Source organism: Pleurodeles waltl, chromosome 8 (genome assembly GCF_031143425.1).
Source record: "Pleurodeles waltl isolate 20211129_DDA chromosome 8, aPleWal1.hap1.20221129, whole genome shotgun sequence".
NCBI lineage: Eukaryota > Metazoa > Chordata > Amphibia > Caudata > Salamandridae > Pleurodeles > Pleurodeles waltl.
The window spans coordinates 1,450,863,567-1,450,883,294 of record NC_090447.1 but is presented as its reverse complement, the minus strand read 5'-3'; the positions used below and the strand labels follow the sequence as shown (position 1 = coordinate 1,450,883,294).

The window sequence follows — 19,728 nt, the reverse complement described above, 5'->3', positions numbered from 1 at the left end:
TTGAAGGAAGGTGACTTCAAAGACTAAAATGGGTATAAGAAGGGCACCCAAACTTACAAACTTTAGAAACACTTCTGGAATCAAGGGGAACCTCTGCCTGGAGAAGAGCTGATCGCTGAGGAACAAGTGCTGCCCTGCCTGTGACTGTGCTTTGTGGAGCTTTCCTGCAGTGCTGCTTCTGCCAGAGTAAGAGGGCAAAGACTGGACTTTGTGTGCCTTCCATCTTGAAGAAGAAATCTCCAAGGGCTTGATGTAGAGCTTGCCTCCTGTTGTTGAAGTCTCAGGGATAGCAAAGACTTCTTCCTGCCAGCACCTGGAGTCTCTGGAGAGACCCATACTCTGCTCTGTGGTGCCCTTCCAGTTCCTGGGACCCTGAAAGGAGAGGCTGGCAGCCTAAGGACAAAAATACACGCACCGAGCACCGTGCGGAGAAAAGATCGACGCGAATCCGATCGCGGCTGAGAAAACGACGCGACGCCGGCTCCGCAGCTGAGAAACGACGCCGCTGGAAACGCGACCGGAGAATCGACGCCCGGAGCAGGAGAAACGACGCGCAGCATCGCTGACGAAGGCTGAGAGATCGCAACCAGCGCCGCGGGACTTCGGACCGTCGCGTGGCTGGCTTTTTCGACGCGCCTCGCCGAGCCGAGCTGTTTTCGACGCATATACCCGTGCCGGGTTATTTTCGACGCACACCGCCCGTGCGGGGTTATTTTTGCCGCAAACCAGGTACATTTTCACGCTAGCAGCGCTAGTGTGGTGTTACAACTACCTAAAGACTCTTTTTATTTTAAACCTTTAAAAAATCATAACTTGACTTGTGTATGTTGGATTTTTGTCGTTTTGGTCTTGTTTTGTCTAGATAAATATTTCCTATTTTTCTAAACTGGTGTTGTGTCATTTTGTAGTGTTTTCATTAAGTTACTGTGTGTGTTGGTACAAATACTTTACGCCCAGCACTCTGAGGTTAAGCCTACTGCTCTGCCAAGCTACCAAGGGGGTAAGCAGGGGTTAGCTGAGGGTGATTCTCTTTTATCCTAACTAGAGTGAGGGTCCTTGCTTGAACAGGGGGTAACCTGACTGTCAACCAAAGACCCCATTTCTAACACCGGCGATATTAATTTTTAAAGGATTATTGTTTATTTAGCACCTAGAAACAAAAAGCGCAAATCGGGTCATCTGGTTGCACCTCGACCGGGGCAAAGTCAAAGTTTAGGGCCAACCGCGATAGCGCCCTGCTTGGCTACAGCTCGCAGGAGGCCTCGGTCAAAAGTTTACCTTCGGACTTAGTCTCTTTTCTGAAGATTTTCTTCAGCGAGACGAACCTGCCAGTCCAATCCGACCTCCTGGAACTCTTTTACGGATACGCGTCGCGGGAGCCCTTGGTGGAGATTTTTACCTTCGGACTTAGTAGTTTTTTCGAGGTGAAAATCCTACGCGATTATTTTTTAGCCACGGATCGGAGTTTCATCGATCTTTTCCCCGCGCGGCATTCTGTGCGTGGATTTCTTCCTCTTAGGCTGCCAGCTTCTCCTTTGAGGGTCCCAGGAACTGGAAGGGCACCACTGGGCAGAGTAGGAGTCTCTCCAGAGACTCCAGGTGCTGGCAGAGAGAAGTCTTTGTTGTTCCTGAGACTTCAAACAACAGGCGCCAAGCAATAAATCAAGTCCTTGGAGATCTTCACAAGATGGAAGGCACACAGAGCCCAGTCTTTGCCCTCTTACTCTGGCAGAAGCAAGATAGCTCCACAAAGCACAGGCAAAGCAGCTCTTCTTCCTCAGCTCTTCTCCAGGCAGAGGTTCCTGTTGGTTTCCAGAAGTCTTCTAAAGTCTGTGGTTTTGGGTGCCCTTCTTATACCCAATTTCTCATTTGAAGGCCTACTTCAAAGGGAAGTCTCTCTTGAATGTGAAATCCTGCCTTGTCCAGGTCAGGCCCCAAACACTCACCAGGGGTTTGGAGACTGCATTGTGTGAGGGCAGGCACAGCCCTTTCAGGTGTAAGTGATAACTCTTCCCCTCCCTCCTAGCACAGATGGCTCATCCAAAAATGCAGACTACACCCCAGCTCCCTTTGTGTCACTGTCTAGTGTGAGGTGCAACCAGCCCAACTGTCAAACTGACTCAGACAGGGAATCCACAGACAGTCACAGAAATGGTATAAGCAAGAAAATTCTCACTTTCTGAAAGTGGCATTTTCAAACACACAATCTTAAAATCAACATTACCAAAAGAAGTATTTTTAAATTGTGACCTCAGAGACCCCAAACTCCACATGTCCATCCACTCCCAAAGGGAATCTACACTTTAATCATATTTAAAGGTAGCCCCCAGGTTAACCTGTGGGAGGGACAGGCCTTGCAACAGTGAAAAACAAATTTAGCAATATTTCACTGACAGGACAAATGAAACACATTACTATATGTCCTACTTTAACCATACACTGCACCCTGCCCTGGGGGCTACCTAGGGCCTACCTTAGGTGTGTCTGACATGTAAGAAAAGGGAAGGTTTAGGCCTGGCAAGTGGGTACACTTGCCAAGTCGAATTTACAGTTAAAACTGCACACACAGACACTGCAATGGCAGGTCTGAGACATGATTACAGAGCTACGTATGTGGGTGGCACAACCAGTGCTGCAGGCCCACTAGTAGCATTTGATTTACAGTCCCTGGGCACCTCTAGTGCACTGTACTAGGGACTTACTAATAAATAAAATATGCCAATCATGGATAAGCCAATTACATACACATTTTGTAAAGGAGCACTTGCACTTTAGCACTGGTTAGCAGTGGTAAAGTGCCCAGAGTAACAAAAACAGCAAAATCAGAGTCCAGCACACATCAACAACCTGGGGAACAGAGGCAAAAAGTTAAGGGAGACCACGCCAAGGATGAAAAGTCTAACAAAGCATGATTCCAAACGTATTACAAGCTTAAAAGATAACATTCATGGTTTTTAAGCTCATTAATAAGCTGTATGCAATCGCTATCCTATTTAAAGACATGCCCCATTTGCCTGTACAATTTATTAACTGCCTAATATCATTTAGCTAATGAAATTCATTTCATAATTGCTTTCACTGGGCGTAACCTTTTCCTAGCGTAACTGAAGTCACATTAATTAAGTGCATGCTGAACATTACTGCACTGCAGCAATTTAATAACTATTGCAGCAACCTTGTGGACATTAATTACTGCCTAATAATATTGCTTTCCAGATGGTTCAGTAATTGCACAGCATCGTGGTATTAGACTTACTTAGCGATTGCTTAGAGTAAGTGCTCTCAGGCTATTTCATTTTCTGCATAGTGACCACAAGCCACAAAACCACTAAGACAATTAGAACTACCCAAACGCCACTAATCCATTCTGTTAGACTTGTCAGCTTTAGGGTTGTCTTCCCCCAAACATTTTGCCTTCACCCCTCCTGTTTTTGCTGATTTTGTTTTTGATGGTCTTTGGACTCTGCACATTTTCCCGCCGCTAACCAGTGCTAAAGTGCTTGTGCTCTTTCCCTAAAAATGTTGCAATTGACTTATACCCAAATGGCACATTTAATTTACTTGAAAGTCCCTAGTAGAGTGGGAACCACATTTACCCAGGGCTTGTAAATTAAATGCTACTAGAGGGCTTTCTGCACTGATTGGGCCACCTACTTCAGTAGCCCTTCTAAATATGTCTCAGGCCTGCCATTGCAGCATGTGTGTACACTTTTAAACTTTCATTTCAACCTGGCAAAATAAATCTATTACCAGGTCGAAAACTTCCTTTTCATTATGCAAACGTCACCACTAGTGTATTAAAAAAGGTAGGGCACTTACTTTTAAGTTTTACATGTCCTGATAGTAAAACCAAATCCTAAATTCGTCTTTCACTACTGCAAGGCGTACCTCTACCGGAGGATAACATTGAAGTTACCTTATTGCATTTAAAAAGCTGGTGAACAGGTCAAGTTTGGTGTAAAAATAATTGTAATTAGAAGCCCTCCTTAGTGATGAAGCTAACTCAGTCAAAGCACACAGGAAATACTGGATTTAAAAGCACAACAAAGAATATCCCTGATTGTGGCTTAATTTCATTTTGTTTGTATTGGATGCCCTTTTGGTGTTTTCCCATTGATAAGGGGTGTCAAGTGAAGTATAGTGAATCCCCCGTTGGGTCTGTAAATCCAGAGCCTGGACATATCTGCTTCATTATTTTTAATGGTGTACTGTTCATGATGTGTTGTTCATAGTCCTTGTGTCCATATTTCTGTGAAAACATTTGGTCCATGTGGGCTATGTATTTATTATTATTATTTTTTTTTAAATAATTGTGCACGTGAATTTGCCACAAGTGCTGGTTCTTCTGTTGTTAACAATATATCTTTGAAAAATATAATATATTTATGGATTTTATTTGATTGACTCACATGATCTTGGATATAGAAGTTTTTGATTAAAAAGGTTTGGTAAGCTTCAGCATTTTGCTTGTTGTTTTAGTTTTTGAGGCTCAGCCCTGCTGATCCTAAAACAAGCCTAACCCCTCTGCTGTTTTTCCTTTTAGAAGGATGGCATTTTCTTATCCCAACCATTTGGTGTCTGCTGCCTGTATGCTGGGTCGCATGACTAGCTGTAGTTGGTCTTTGTGTTTTACTCCCAGACAGTGAGACAAAGGGAAGCTAGTTGTTGGCAGGGTGGGACACTCTGAGTTAATGAGGGGGAGGGGCTGTTATGTACCACACCTGCATATCAGAAAGGCCTTGCCTAAGAACTCTCACAAAGGGGTTTTCCACTAGTCCATTGTGACCCCATGCAATCTGGGACAAGGGCAGAGAGGCAGAACATTCCAAGCACTTCTTGAAATCCTCTGAAAGCTTCTCCCACTTCAAAGTGGGCCCTAAGTATAAATATTGGACCTCAGACACCAACTCCTCCATACACTTCTGGTCCTGTGGACACTAACATGAATAAGGACTGCTCTGTTGCCTGAAGGACTGCCACTCCGCTGGACTGCTGCTCTTAAGGACTGCTACCCTACTTGGTTGACAGGCTGTCCATCTGCCCTTTTGCCTGCATGAGAAAGACTGGACCTGCATCTCTAAACCAAGGACACCAGAGTGACTCCAAAGGCTAGGTGGCTGGCCTCCTGATCAGAAACTTTGGGCACAGAACAGGCTTCCCACAGTCATGAACCCAACACATACACTCTGCCATCTGTGAGTCCTACCCTGCCAAGTGTTGGACCATTGGAAGGGTGTCTGAAGGTGCTCTGCCAGCCCAAATGTGGACCCAGCAGAACTGATACATTTTCTTTGCTGTGAGGCGCAACCCCAAGCAGAACCAATGAATCGGCTCTGCTGCATGGACTTCCCCACTGCAATGAGTTTGCATCACTGCTGCAGCCTTGTAATTGTTACTGTGCAATGCACTCTTGACACAAGCCCTCACATTGCAAGACCCTAGTTGATGACATCCTTGATGATGACACAGGACCTGTGTCACAGCCTTGCAGCTTTTCCAAACCGCCGCTGCATGACACATCTCTGACCCTACATCGCACCACCTTGGCTTTCATGACACTGCCTCGAAGTGGGACCTTGCAACGCCATGAAAACAGGTTTTAAGGTACTCTTGTTCAGTGGGCATACCTGGGTCCCTTTAGCCAGCCCACGGTCCAAAGTGGTTGATCTGAATTTGTGACTTTGTCCCAGTGTAGAGCAACCAGATATTCACAGTTGGCACTTTGTGCTTTTTGGCACTATTTTCCTTAAATCTTTGCAATTTTAGCTCTCCTGTTGTACTAATTGAATTCTTGTCATTTTGGTCTTAGATTATTTCTTAAAATGTATTCTGTTTTTCTAAATTGGTGGTAGGGATTTTTCTTGTGTGGTGTTTTCATGTTATTAATGTTTGGATTTCTGAATAAATACTTTATGTATTGCCTCTAAGTTAAGCCTGACTGCTTTGTGCCAAGCCACTAGAGGGTTGAGTACAGCAGCAGTAATTTTGGGTTTGATTGTGACTTCACGCTGACAAGGGATGTGTTTGCTGCTTGAGTAGGGTTTTACCCCCCTAAGCCATTAACCCAATTTCTTAAATGTTCACACTGTGGCCACATCCAGAAACAATTAGGTGTGTGTCCTTTGCTCAATCACCATAACTTTAATGTTCCTCCCCAGAATTGGATTATTTGTGCTTGATTCTGCAAGGAATGTGAATAATTATCAGATCACTGCAAAAGCCTACACTGCCTCTCACTAAAAGGTAAAATCACATTTAAGATTCACAGTCTTATGCACAGCTGCTTAAAAACTACAACCCCACAAATGCCTTCAAGAATTTTTTTTAAAACACTCCTATGTGCAAACTAAACTCAGCAGAAGAGAGTCTAATTTTCAGTGGCGTCTACCAGCTTCTGGAATTACCTAAATCTCTGGATTCAAGCTTCTCTGCTCTCACTTATCCCACACATGTTCATGGTTAAATGTGCATTATCTGTATTGTAGAGCATATTGTAAGCCTTTCTAATGCCTTGTGGACATGGTCAGTCTAACGACAACCACCCAGCCATAACACCACAAGCCCTGAACTATGTACCCACTATACAACTGAAGTAACTTAGCATACAGAACCATGTGAACTGTGTAAACAACTAACCTTAACCATATATCATAGCCATGAACTATGCATTGTTAGACCCACGCCCTTGCTGTGCAGTAGTCACACTCACTCACTGTAACCGGTGTCAGTTCACCATGTATTCCAATTCAGTACTTTTGCACAGAGAAGCCCTTACATTTTCAAGCTGCAGGACATATGTAAAATAAACATAAACAACTACATATATGTTAGAAATTGGGTTGTTGGTTGACTGGGTGTAAACCTTAGTCAAACAGCAACCACAATCCTAGTCAGGGTAAGTGTAACCGTAAATTAACCTTTGCTCACCCTCTGGTTGCTTGGCAAGAAGCAGTCAGGCTTAACCTAGAGGCAATGTCCCGCTGTGTCGAAATCGAGGATCCTGTCGACGTGGGCTTGCGATCCGAAGACCGGTGTGGAGGATGCGGCACGCAGTTGAGGTGATCAGCTGGTTTTGATGAGCGGTGAAGCTGCAATGTGGAGTTTAGGTATCATTGTCGAGGTTGCCATTGATGGGTGATGCAAGGAGCTTGTTCCAGAAAAAGCATTGCCCAGTGGTAGACCAGACACAGCCTATTCAGATGTAAGTGAGACTATAGCCAACTCCTTCCTCCCATCCTGCCAGGATGGCCCATCACCTCACGCCTAAGCTCCCATTGTGTGTGGCTGGTTGGGGCGACTATACAAAGCCCATATGTCACGCACCCCAGAAAAGTGATCAGAGACAGGCAGCAGACACCAAATGGCTAAAGTAAAAAAAAAGCCAGTTTTCTATAAGTGGCATTTTCAGAATTACAGTTTAAAATCCAGCTTCACCATGAGCTGTGATTTTCAATTGTGATTTCAGAGACACCAAACTAGAAACGTTTATCTCTTCCAGATTCTGTATTACCCTTAAGATATTCTAAAGTAATCCCAATGTTATCTTATGGGAAGGATAGGCCTTGCAGTAGTGAAAAATGACTTTGGGAGTTTTTCACTACCAGGACATGTAAAACCTAAAAGCACATTTCCTGCCTTTTAATACATTGCGTCCTGCACTCTGGATTGTCCAGAGCTTACTTTAGAGGTGACATATGTATAAAAAGGAAAGGTTTGGGCCTGGCAAAAGGATTACTTTGCCAGGTCAACATGGCAGTGTAAACTACACATACAGGCTCTGCAATAGCATTTAGTTTACAGGCCCTGGGTACATGTAGTTCCTTTTTACTAGGTACCTAAAAGTAAATTAAATATGGCAATTTGGGATAAACCAATATTACCATATTTAGGGGAGAGAGCACAAGCACTTTAGAGCTGATTAGCAGTTGTAAAGTGTGCAGAGTCCTTATACTAGCAAAAATGATGTTAGAAAAATGGAGGAGGTAGACCTAAGGTTTGGGGAAGACCACACCTAAGGCTGTCAGGTTTAGTAATGTAAAAACACAGATATGAACTGGATTCATCTGAGACAAATCCAAAAATAACACAGTTGTGACATAAAAAGAATCCAGGCAGAAAATCTAAATGTAGTAATTAAAGAAAGTATCTATGATATCAATATTCACATAACTATGATTAAAGTGCAAACACTAAAAGCAAACAAAAATAACTCTCAATGATGAAATATCTTGGCATTCCAACTTAACTGCACATAAATCCAATCTTCTTCATTAAACAGAAACCACACATGACGATCCCTACAATGTACATTCGACTGCTAATTGCGGACACGTGTCGCTAAAACTCCATCTTGTCTGTCATTGCCACTCACACGCTTACTCTTATCAGCCATGAGTAAATACCATAAGCCTCACTTGCTTTTCATTATTTGCACATCCCATAGCACCATCATCCACTGTCATTGATTTGCTCACTTCTAAACTCCTTTTGTTCACACCACAAACTCCTCTACCCTCTGATGTTCACCACATCATCATCTGTGATCATACAAATACCATTCCTACCCTTGCCACACCAGCAGTGTCAGTCTCTGCCACGCAATCCAACTTCTGGGCATCACTGAAAGTTGATTGCCCTATTATTTTCTAAAAACTTGATCGAAATGAATCATCCTACCATAAATACTATTTTTAAAAACTAGATGGTACATTCTGGTCGCTGTCCTGCCATAAATAACTCTGACTCCATCCGTATGGATGAATTGTCAACCTTCACTTCCCAACCTTTGACAACTTGGGGCCTGATTTAGATTTTGGCAGATGGGTTACTCCATCACAATGGTGATGGATATTCTATCCGCTGAAATCTAAATCCCATAGCATAGAATGGGATTTAGATTTTGGCAGAGGGGGTATCCATCACCATTGTGAAGGAGCAAACCATCCGCTGAGTTCTAAACCAGGCCCTTAGTTGCCAGATGTTACTTCAATGACTTCTCTCCATAATCACCAAATCTCCCCCTGCCTATACAGAAGTCATTGTTGCAGATGGCTTGGAGAGCTTTCTCAACAAGCTTCTAATCTTCCAAGAAAATATTTAGTAATTGGAGACTTTGCTGTTCGGGACACATTATCCTTTCTGAACCTGACTAACAACAAATCTTTCTACAAATTACTCTAGGTATTAAACAAATCTACACTGTAGCACAAGGCCCTTAGCACTATTAGCTCCAATACTTTCTTTAAAGACTACTGCCTAATAATTCTTAATTTCCCTATGCACCTAGGTTTCCACCTGCCAGCCTAGCGGGAAACACTTTTTTTTTTATAACCCATTTTCTTTATTTTCTTTAACGTAACCGTTGTCACATCAGAACTGATACAATTGTACATGCAACTGCTGCCCCAGCATTTCAGGTTCCCCAAACATATAATACAGGCGATATTTTCAGTGATGCCAATGTAGCACATGTATAACAGAGTCACATTTCATATTCCACATCGACCCCTTGCCCACCTGTCCATTTAGACCAGATTTTAGTAGGTTTCAGTGGGCATCCTCTTGCCTCACAGACGTGTCTCTTCATCTGGGTGCACCAGTCCACTCGCCTCCTCCATTGCGAAAGCATGAGGGGAATGCTCTCTGACTAGTATTGCTTTTCAACCATAAGTGACATCCCCACCAATTATCTATCCGCTCGGGAACCTCCCATCCCCTCAGTCACTCCCAGTATAACATATTTGGAGAAATTTCCAGGGTCACCCCCACCACCATGGAGAGTTCTGTTAACACCTGTACCCAGTAATGTACAAAAATTGGACAAGACCATGTCATATGAAAGAAGACCGGTGGGGAGCCATCACAGCGTCCACATCGGGGCGTATACCGGAGTCCAGCATGGTGCAATCGAATCGGTGTTAGGTATGCACAGTGCAAGTAGTACATTTGCACCAGTCGCAGTTTGGCCGACATGGCAGCCACTCACTATGCCATTAAGGCATCCCGCCAGTCATCTTCGTCCATAGGTCCTACCCATGTTTCCTTCTAGATCTTAGGGGGCATAGTGGCTGAGAGGCATTTAATACAATTGAGCAATATATTTGGGAGATTCCTCCTTGGCCCAATGCCCCCATCAGCACCTTTGTCTCCATTGTACTAAACTCCTGAATCGGGATGGCCTCAGGTATGTAGGATTTCAGTGTATGTCGCAATTGTAAATATTTATGGAACTGTGTGTGTAACATCGAGTAGCTTTGTTGTAATTCCTGGAAGGACTGCATATGGTCCCCTGACCACACATCACCAAGCACAGGTATGCCAATTGCGTCCCATCTTGAAAATCCTTCTAGTGCACTTGCCTCTCCCAAACAGGTCCTCCTCCATAGTGGAGTCTGTTGTGTTAACTTCTTCCACCACCCAGTGTGTTCCTGTGTCTCCCTTCATCCCATAAACACCATTCTGGTTACCTCTGGGAGGTTCTGTGATACTGGGCCACTATTCAGCAGATCCATAATGCGGGAAAAACACCAACTTTCAAGCTCAAGCCGGTAGGCTGGGTCTGCCCACCCCTGTAAGCCAGTCGAGAAGCACAAGGGCCTGGGAAGCTAGATAGTAGTAGTGTATATTGACATCCCCAATCCTCCTTCGTACGTGCTTCATTGCCATATTTTCTTACCAAGGTGTCTTCTTTTGTTCTGCCAGAGGAAAGCAGTGGCCACAGTGCCCATCTCTCTGAACCACTGGGACGATAGCTGTATTGGGAGGTTTTGGAGGAGGTAAAGAAAGTGGGGCAGCACCAGCATCTTGAATAGGGCAGTGTGCCCCAGAATATTTAAGAGTAGTGTGTTCCACTTCTTCAAGTCTGCCTTGACTTTATGAACAAGCGGGGTGATGTTTAACACCCACGTAAGGGATGGTTCCAGTGCTATTTTAATTCCCAGATACGTGACGCTGAGTCTTCTTATTGGCAACTCAGACTGCCAATCAATTGCCTCTCGGGACCCAGTTAACTGAACCAACAGAGATTTCTTTGGATTAATCACCAGTCCAAATACTTCTGCAAACAAATCTAGGAGATGAAGGCATCTGGGCCCACTCCCTTTCAGGTTGGACCGACACAACAGCACATCGTCTGCGTACATCGTTATACGGTCCAGCACCAGCCTGTTACTAGTGGGTATTCGCCGATCATGTATGCTAACGGTTCAATGGCCAAGGCAAACAGAAGAGGGGACAGTGGGCTTCCCTGCCTTGTTCCTGTACAGATAGGAAACACATCAGACACCGTTCCATTGACCAGTACCCTAGCCGTTGGGCAATGGTAGAGTAATCCTATCATGAGCCGAAATCTGGCGCCAAAACCGGCTTTGACCAATATCTGCCATAAGTACCCTCAGTCAACAGTGTCGAACGTTTTCTCAAAATCTATTAGTATCAATGCCAGGGGGCCCAGGAGGTCATGTCTGTGTGCCAGCATGACATTCAGTCGCGTTATACAGTGTCTAGTGCTGTGGTTTAGCATGAACCCTCACTGATCCAGGTAAATCAAAGGCCCCAGAATCCTCCGCAGATGGTGAGCCATATTAGCCTGTAATTTGCACATGACAAGGATGGTGGCTTTGTCTTTGGAAGGACCACTATGGTGGACTGGTCTAGGGTGTCTCATCCTGACCCCGAGTTTTCCCAGCCTTCAATGTGGAGATAGCAGTGTCTATCTCTTCCAGCAAAATGGGTTGATCTAATGCCCTCCACTCCTGCTCCAGAATGCTTGGTAGGGAAAACTCATTTAACAGTGGTTCCTCCAGCTCCATCTGGGGCTTAGGGGCTGCAGCATATAGCACGGCATAGTACTGCACAGATATTGCTGCTGTCCCGGCAGGAGTGACGTGAGACGCTCCTGCTTTATCAGTCACTTCAGGTATCACTCGTCCCTCCATGGGCTTAGTGGCCAGCCAGTATAATAGTTTACTGTTCTTGTCACCCCACCCATAGATCCTCGCCTGCGATGCACTCCATAGCTGTTTTGCTGTCTGATATACCCCTAGCCAGTATCTGAAACTGCTAAACCCTGGGTAGGTCCACCCCCAGCGTAAAGACCATGTCAATGCATGCTTGTGTATGATGCTCTGCAGACGTATGAGTATATTGCTTGGAGCGTGGGTTCCAAGTCCACCACACCTCGCACAAACCCAAGTTTGACACTCATTGTCTCAGGGACACTGAGCATGGACAACTACCCTCTGCTGCTGTTCTGGTAGTGTCCACCGCTGGGTCTAGAACCTCGTCCATGTCACCCCCCACGACTGTACACCCAGGAGGCATCTGAGCCATCACTGTCATCAATTCCTCTAGAAAGTGGCCAGGGGTCTTGGGAGGTGCATAGATGCACATCAAGTTCAAGGGGCACCCCCCTCCATACTCGCTAGCGCTATATATCTGCCCTGCGGGTCCAGTCATGTTTGACGTACCACCATAGCAAATCGTCTGCGTAGCAATATCACAACCCCTTTGAGCCGCGCATGAATCCCTCACAGTATACCCGGTCAAATCCATAACGTGCCAGGAAGGGACAAGACGCACCCAGCAAGTGTGTCTCTTGGAAGAATAGAATGGATGGACAAAGCCCTTGCAAATGACAGAGTACAGGTGTCTGCTTAATTGTATTCAGCAACCCACTTACAGTCCAAGAAACCACCCTAACCATAGCCATTGGAGAAGTCTGTCTGATTTACTAACCGGACCCGTGGTCCATCCCAGACCCAATTAAGGTGCCTTATCATACATATCTTTCCCAACCGGACTACCTGGGATTCCATCAGAAATCTTCGAACAGGTCTGTCTGTGTGACATTGCAGACAAGAAAACATAATCAGTACTACAACAAACGTGTAATCAAACACTCCCCAACCTTTCCCAACTCCCCCCCCACACTACATTTCCCCTCCCAACCAGCCACCTGGGAGGTATGGATTGCATGTAGGATCTTGTCTGTGTCCCCTCGCACGAGCCACTGAGAGCTACCCATTGGCCTCTCCATTGGCGCCCCACCTAGTGGTATATTTGTCAATGCATGGCTGGAATGCTGGTTGTTTATCTTTCCCCATCGCAAGTCCACTACTTGTTCCTGCTTTGGTGTTCTGACTGGTCTTCCTGATGCCACATGACCCACTAGGGGTCCGCGCCATTCCCAGGATCAGGTCACAGTCCTCCCATGAGCTCGCTGGGTTGCTGCTACTCCGTGGCCGCGTGAGATAGGCCCCCGATCTGTGTCTCTGCTGCTGGGAGTCACTTTTCACGTTGTTTCACATGGCAGCTTCACTGTCCTAGTAGATCCTGCCACTGGTGCTACTCGTATCTGAGTGATGCCTCAGTTTGTGTTGCCTATCTGCTTGCATATGCTGTATAAGGGCTCCTTCAAGTTTCTTCCCAGTCAGCAGTCTCGCTCCCCAGGCACTTCCTCCTCAGCACACTCTCAACTCAGCTCGCCTCCACTCACCAGGCCAGGGTCTCCCTGAGCCAGGGCAGCCCAGACACCCCCTTCGTTGCCACAGGGTCGCTCACCGTGTCTCCTCCGCACCTATCTCCCTTCACTCTGCTCGTGGCCGTGTAGGTCAGCCCTCGGCCAGAAGCATACCTCTCCAGCCCCTCACACCCGCACTTTACTCCCTCTTCCTCCTCCAATCTTATTCTCTCTGCTCCTATCATTTGGGTACTGCCCAGCACCCTCAGGGTCGCAACCCCCGTAAAGCTACTGCAGCCGCACTCCACTGCAATGAAGGGATTCCCCTCTCAGTGCTCCTTCCCGGGTCCCCAGCGACCCAGCGCAGTTGTCTCACTGGGGCTCGCCCGTGTAGCCAGCCATCATCTGGTGTGCCAAGCTGGGTCTGCCTCACCTCAGCCTCCCTCCGTCTCCTCCAGGCCTCCTCCCTCTGCTCCTCTCTGACCACTCCGTTTCTCACCTCCTTCCCTGCTGCTCAATCGTCACGAGCTCTGGCTGGAGGAGCCCACGGCCCTCCGGAGCTTCACAGGCCGCGCCTCATGGGGGTACCGCTGCATCCCACGCCACACGATGCTGAGGGGAGACCTCTCCTGGAGCTCCGCCCCGGTCTGTCTCTTTCCAGGCTCACAGTGCAGTTTTTCTTTTTATCATGGCTCGCCTGCGTAGACAGCCGCCTTCTTGTGGACCATCACGCCGGGTCCGCAGCACCTCAGTCTCCGACAGGTCCTCCGGACCGAGTCACCCCCTTCCTCTCTCTGCATATCTGTCAGGAGAGGGGTCCCCGCCTAGTCAAGGCAGTTGGGGTGCTGAACAGGGCCGTAGATGGTGGCAGATGATGGAGGGGTCCGTAGCACTCTTAGAGTGCGACCGTTATCTTGACGCTCCAAGCCGCGCCCTCGAATCTCTTAATGGGTCTGGCCAGGAGGTAGCCAGTGTGGTGTCAACCTCCCTGTCGGAACTTCGGTGGACAGTGAAAAACGTCCACCCAACTCCTAATCAGGCCCTTAATTTTCAAAATCAAACTCTAACCCAAATAAAGACCGAAAGATGTAATAGGGGAAAAGAAGGACGAAAAAGACTGAAAAGCAGTGACAAAGGGAGAGAGCAGGAATGAAAAAGAACCTCTAAGAGTGAGATAATGAGGCAACGTGTGTGGTGGTCATAGGCGCTGGAAGTAGGGATCCAGGGGGTGCTGCAGAACCCCCAGCATAAACATGCAGGTGTTCAAAAGGTAAATGAGCAATAAAGAAGCGTTTATTTGTTTTGTCTTGCCAGAGCTGCTATGCCTTAAGGTCAAACTTCAGGTTCAGTCTTCTGACAAATATTTACCTATTCTTTTAACCTGGAGATTGATGAGTTCCTTCTCTGACTACAAAGTTGGAGGGTTTTGTAAAGCAAAGTATTTGGCAATATTGTTGGGACACAGATTGGAAAAGAAAAGGCTATAGGATGTCAGTTTTTTATAACGTTTATAACAAAACCGCATGATGGCATAACTTTGCCTCGTTATTTCACTCTTAGAGGTTCTTTGCTGCATTTTGCAGTCTCTGGAGCCTTCCTAGTAGATATTCAAGCAACCACAGTTATGCAGCATTTGTGTACCCCACCTGGATTGCACCAGTGCCAGTATGGACAGGACCGTGTGCTGAAAGGTTAAGAATGGGACGATCCTATGAATTAGGAAATGTTTGTTTCAGAGCATGTGTTATTGTGCTCTTTATTGTGCCACTGAATTAGAAACAATGCCTTTTTAGGCCTGGCCTATAGACTGCTTAACTGTTTTGCCAGACTCCTGCTCTCCTGAAAATTCACAATAAAAATACATAAATACAGAGGTGCTTTTTTTCAATCATCTTTAGCCACCGGAGCACTCAAATGTGACTCAAATGATGCACCCTCATACCAAAGCACAGTCACTTCAACCATTGGATGCCTTCACTTTGAATTATTACTTTTCCCTTGCACACGTATGCATCCTCCTAAATGCATAGTACCCAGGGCCTAAATATTTGGAGACACTTTTATTTTCCATTGACTGCTAGTACCTGTATAGCAGGGTGTCATCATTTATGTCAATAAAAATCAAGAAATGTATTGAAAACTGCAATAAGCCAAATTTGGCATATTTATTTATCCTCTAAAAAGCACAAATCCTCAAAATAGTGAAGATGTACATGCAACATTGCATGTTGAAACCACACTCTCTCAACTTTGGGATGTACAACTGAAGCAGTTGCATCTGACTCCAGAGGTTTAGTAATGACATGAGGTACTGCAGCTGTGAAGACTTTATTTGGATCTGACTGGGAAATGACATGTAATAACCACTTGAAGTAGGGCAGCTTTGTGAACGATTTTTAAAGGCTTTTTCATATGACTGAATAAAGACATCTAATAGCAACTTGAGGTACCGCATATCTTGGTAGCATCTAGTTTTAAACAAAATAGTAAAATAATACATACATGTGAACAAAAGAACCTTTTATCAGATTTCTTTATCAATTAGTTTGCTACCACACACAGCACACAGAATTCAGCCACAGGCTTTCTTCATAATAACCAGCTGCAGTTTACCTGCATAGTTTGCTAGGAACAAGGTTGAATATACTTGAATTTACCAGGGACTACTAGTACCTATGTAAACAAGGTTTTCATCACTCCTTAGTAATTAAGACATTTATTGAAAGTTCCAATATTATGTCATCATTATAAACCAACATTGGCATGTTTAGTTTATAGAAAACAAACACAAACCATTGGAGTAGCACAAGTGTATTTGATATGGGGTTTGGAATTTAGAGTTTTTGTATAGGTCCTTAATTCTTCCACTGGTGATGCTCAGTGCGTTCCTGCCTTGACCGTTGATTGCCGTCTGAGCCTGGAGCCGCTGCGAGGGGATGCCGGTGCTGACTCTATCAAGAATCAACATCATATTTATATTTAATAACTCTTGACGCCTATATCTGTGTTTGTTTAAACACAACACAACACAATATGTAAATGTTTATGGCAAAGCCACAGCCCCTGAGATTTGTGTCCAACTTTTGAAGCAGTTCAACTCAATAGGGACCTTTTGTAGTTACTTTAGGTAATGCAGCTTTGTGCTTTACCTAGTTAGATCTGGCTTGAGAGAGACACCTAGCAACCACATGAAGTACTGCATCTTGGTGAAAGACCTGCAGGCTTTGTGTCGGACATCCAGTAACAAGTTGAGGTACTGCAACTTTCAGAAGACCTCAAGTAGTTGTATCTGACTCCACACCAACATCTAGGAATTCCTTGAGAGACTGCAGCTATGTGAAAGGTCACACCTATTTGCCAATGGTTGGTGCTGTGGCTGTGGTGAGGCCTTCTTTTTGTTTTTAAGATGAAGAGAGTGGGTTCATGGTGTTTCATCAAAACCTTTGTGACATTCCAGCAGTGAACAAATGTTTTGGGTAAAACAGGGCATTGGAAGTATCACATCACTTTAAAGCTGGGGTTCCTGGTTTTATAGTTTTTATATTTTTTGACATCTGTATTTATTCAAATGTATTTTCCTTCATTGTTTTGGTATTTATACATTTAGTTTTTTCTCCTCCTACTGGTGTTTCTCCATATTTATTGTGTGGTTAGTAAATAAATGGCTTTGCCCCTAGTACATTTCCACTTTTATTTAAGTGATAAATGTATGTTCACACAGTGATATAGCTAGTATTTTAGTGTGCTAGATAGCCATAGGCAATGAAACAGTATACAATTTTAGCCTTGTAGTACTGGCACATCTGCAGGCATTTAAGTTTCATTAGGAAATGTCAGCCTTTTATTAGGTTTCTATGCAGTCAATATGGACAGGTATTTTCTGGCCAGTCTGGATTGACATCAATGAGAGATACTCACATGAAGACCTAATTTCTGCAGTTTTTCTTTTTCTAAATAATACATTCAGATAGGGAAACCGATTGTTATTTATTTGTGAAAATCAGTAAAACCGAAAATTGTGAGCACTTTATATGACAAGTGGCTAACCTGCAGAGGTCATTGCTTTTCTTTAATTCATCAGTCTACTACAGCTGCCCAGGGAAGTACCGGTGCAGGTCATCCCGGAGGTGCATTAACATGGTGGCTCGGTGTAATGGTGTTGCCGATTGTCCTGATGGAGAGGATGAGCTCAGGTGTGGTAAGTCCTATTTTTTCTTGCATATAAGACATGTTTTGGTGATTCCATTCAAAGAATTGAGACACAATGATGCAACTGTAGAGCTCCACATCACTGAGTAACCTGGAAGACTCTTAAACTTCTGCCCCGTGATGCTGTTTATTTCTTCTCACAATTGTCACTTTAGTCATCACAAAAATACATTTCCCAAGGTTAGGCCTGTTGGTGGAACAATAAAAAAAGCTGTCATTAAATGCCTTTCATAAAACTTGAACTACCCTTAAGCCATACACCAATATGACACACACAAACTGTGAAGCCTATTACTTATGAACCAATAAGTTGCCCAAGGGTAATAAAACTGATCCTACTAGCAACATATTTGACCCTTTCCTATCCACAAACAGCCCTAATGCACTTTTAAATAACCATGACTTATTTCTCCACATGAACCATGTCATATTTCTAAGTAGAGATTAAATTGATGCCACATAAAGATATTTCCCCAGATGTAGGAATAACAATTTATTTTACCAGCCGTGAAATGTTCCTAATGTGAAATTAATTGGTCCTCTTTGGATCATGATTTCACCCTCTCATGGGGGCTAATCATAAACTTAATTTACATCTGTGAGTAATTTACATTTATAATTTACTCTAACCCTTTACTGCTTTGGGCTATTCACAAAATCGGAGTGTAAAGATACTCAAAAGTCTAGACTTATACCTCTCCAACTCCTGAAAGAGGGGATGGAGACAAATTTATAAGTGTAAGTTGCTACTACCAACAATAAACCTGTTCCTACATAATACAATACAGAGAGGTCCAACCCAGCTGCTGAGATCTCCCTAAGGCGAAGTATAGGGAAAACAAAAATGTTTACTGATCTTGAAAAATTATTTTAGGTTAAGTACTATTGCAAATTAATTTTATATGTGCATTTGAAATGTTGAACAAAATTGAAATATCCTGCAGCACTATTAATTCAATTTTGAGTTAAAATTTTAATATTTGAAATGTGTTAAATTAAATAAAATTCATATTTTTTATTAAAAAATAGATTAACTATTTTTTGATGTGCATTAGTTATTATTAAAAGTGATGTTAAGAATTAATTAGCACACATGTAATTATATTGTAATACAATAGATTTATTATGTAAAAAAGGTTATTGAAATATTTTCTAATTAAAATGAAATATGTAAAATTATTAGGTATTTTTCTTACTTATGAATTATATATACATATATATATTAACAAGTTTAAATAATTCAATTTATTTACACATTATTTTCTATGGTGTTTTACTTGAAATCTGAGCCTCCGATATTTTCTATGGGATGGTGCTATGGTGCTGCAGTATCAGCTGTTGGCACTGTGTGGTGCTGGTCATACAACCTTTTCTTTTTGGCAGCAGTAACTTACATTTCTAAATTTAGGTTGATCCCCTTTTCAGGGGATGAAGATGTGTTGACAATTTTGAGTAACTTTACACATGAATGCTGTGAATAGCTGAAGTAGTGAAGATTACTACTTCCTCGTTCTATGTCTCTCTTACCATCCACCCTCTCTCCCTCTTTCTCTACTATTTCTCTTCACCCTCCCTGGCCTCTCTCTCCATACCTCTCCCCCTTTTCCTTTCTCTCTTTAAGTTCCATGCGGCTGCTGCAATTATTCTCGGGGAGTTGTGGAAAGCAACATAGGTACCATCGTTTAGAACTGGTCTCCAATATTTCCAGGCCACCTTGGAAATGCCCGGTGGAATAAAAGGCCAGTCTGGCCCTACCTGCCCCTTCCTTGTTCAAAGTCCTGTAAGCAGAGATACCCACCTTCCGAGATAGGCTACTTTTGTTTGGAACCTCCTACATTTTTAAATCGCTCTGTTTCTTCCCCAAAAGGAAGGGTACTGCATGGGTGCCACCTCACCTGCACTCCTTCAACGCCACAGCACAGCCCAGGACGCCAAATTCTACTAGGCACTCAAGGTGGAGTGGGTGCAAAGATGGTCTGTGAAAAGAAATGGCATTGTAACCAGCCGTCTGTGGTATTACACTGGTCCAGCACGGGATAAATAACCCTGGTTAAAATAAA

General features: G+C 44.1%; 1 protein-coding gene across 1 annotated transcript in view; it reads left to right on the top strand.

Moving 5' to 3' along the window:
- The first annotated feature begins 10,173 nt into the window (after nt 1–10,173).
- TMPRSS3 (transmembrane serine protease 3) overlaps nt 10,174–19,728 on the top strand; it is a 179,730-nt gene continuing 170,175 nt past the window's right edge. The window contains exons 1-2 of the mRNA XM_069203555.1: nt 10,174–10,183; nt 17,541–17,657. Of these exons, the coding sequence (XP_069059656.1) occupies nt 10,174–10,183; nt 17,541–17,657 (127 nt within the window). The remainder of the gene's footprint in view (nt 10,184–17,540; nt 17,658–19,728) is intronic.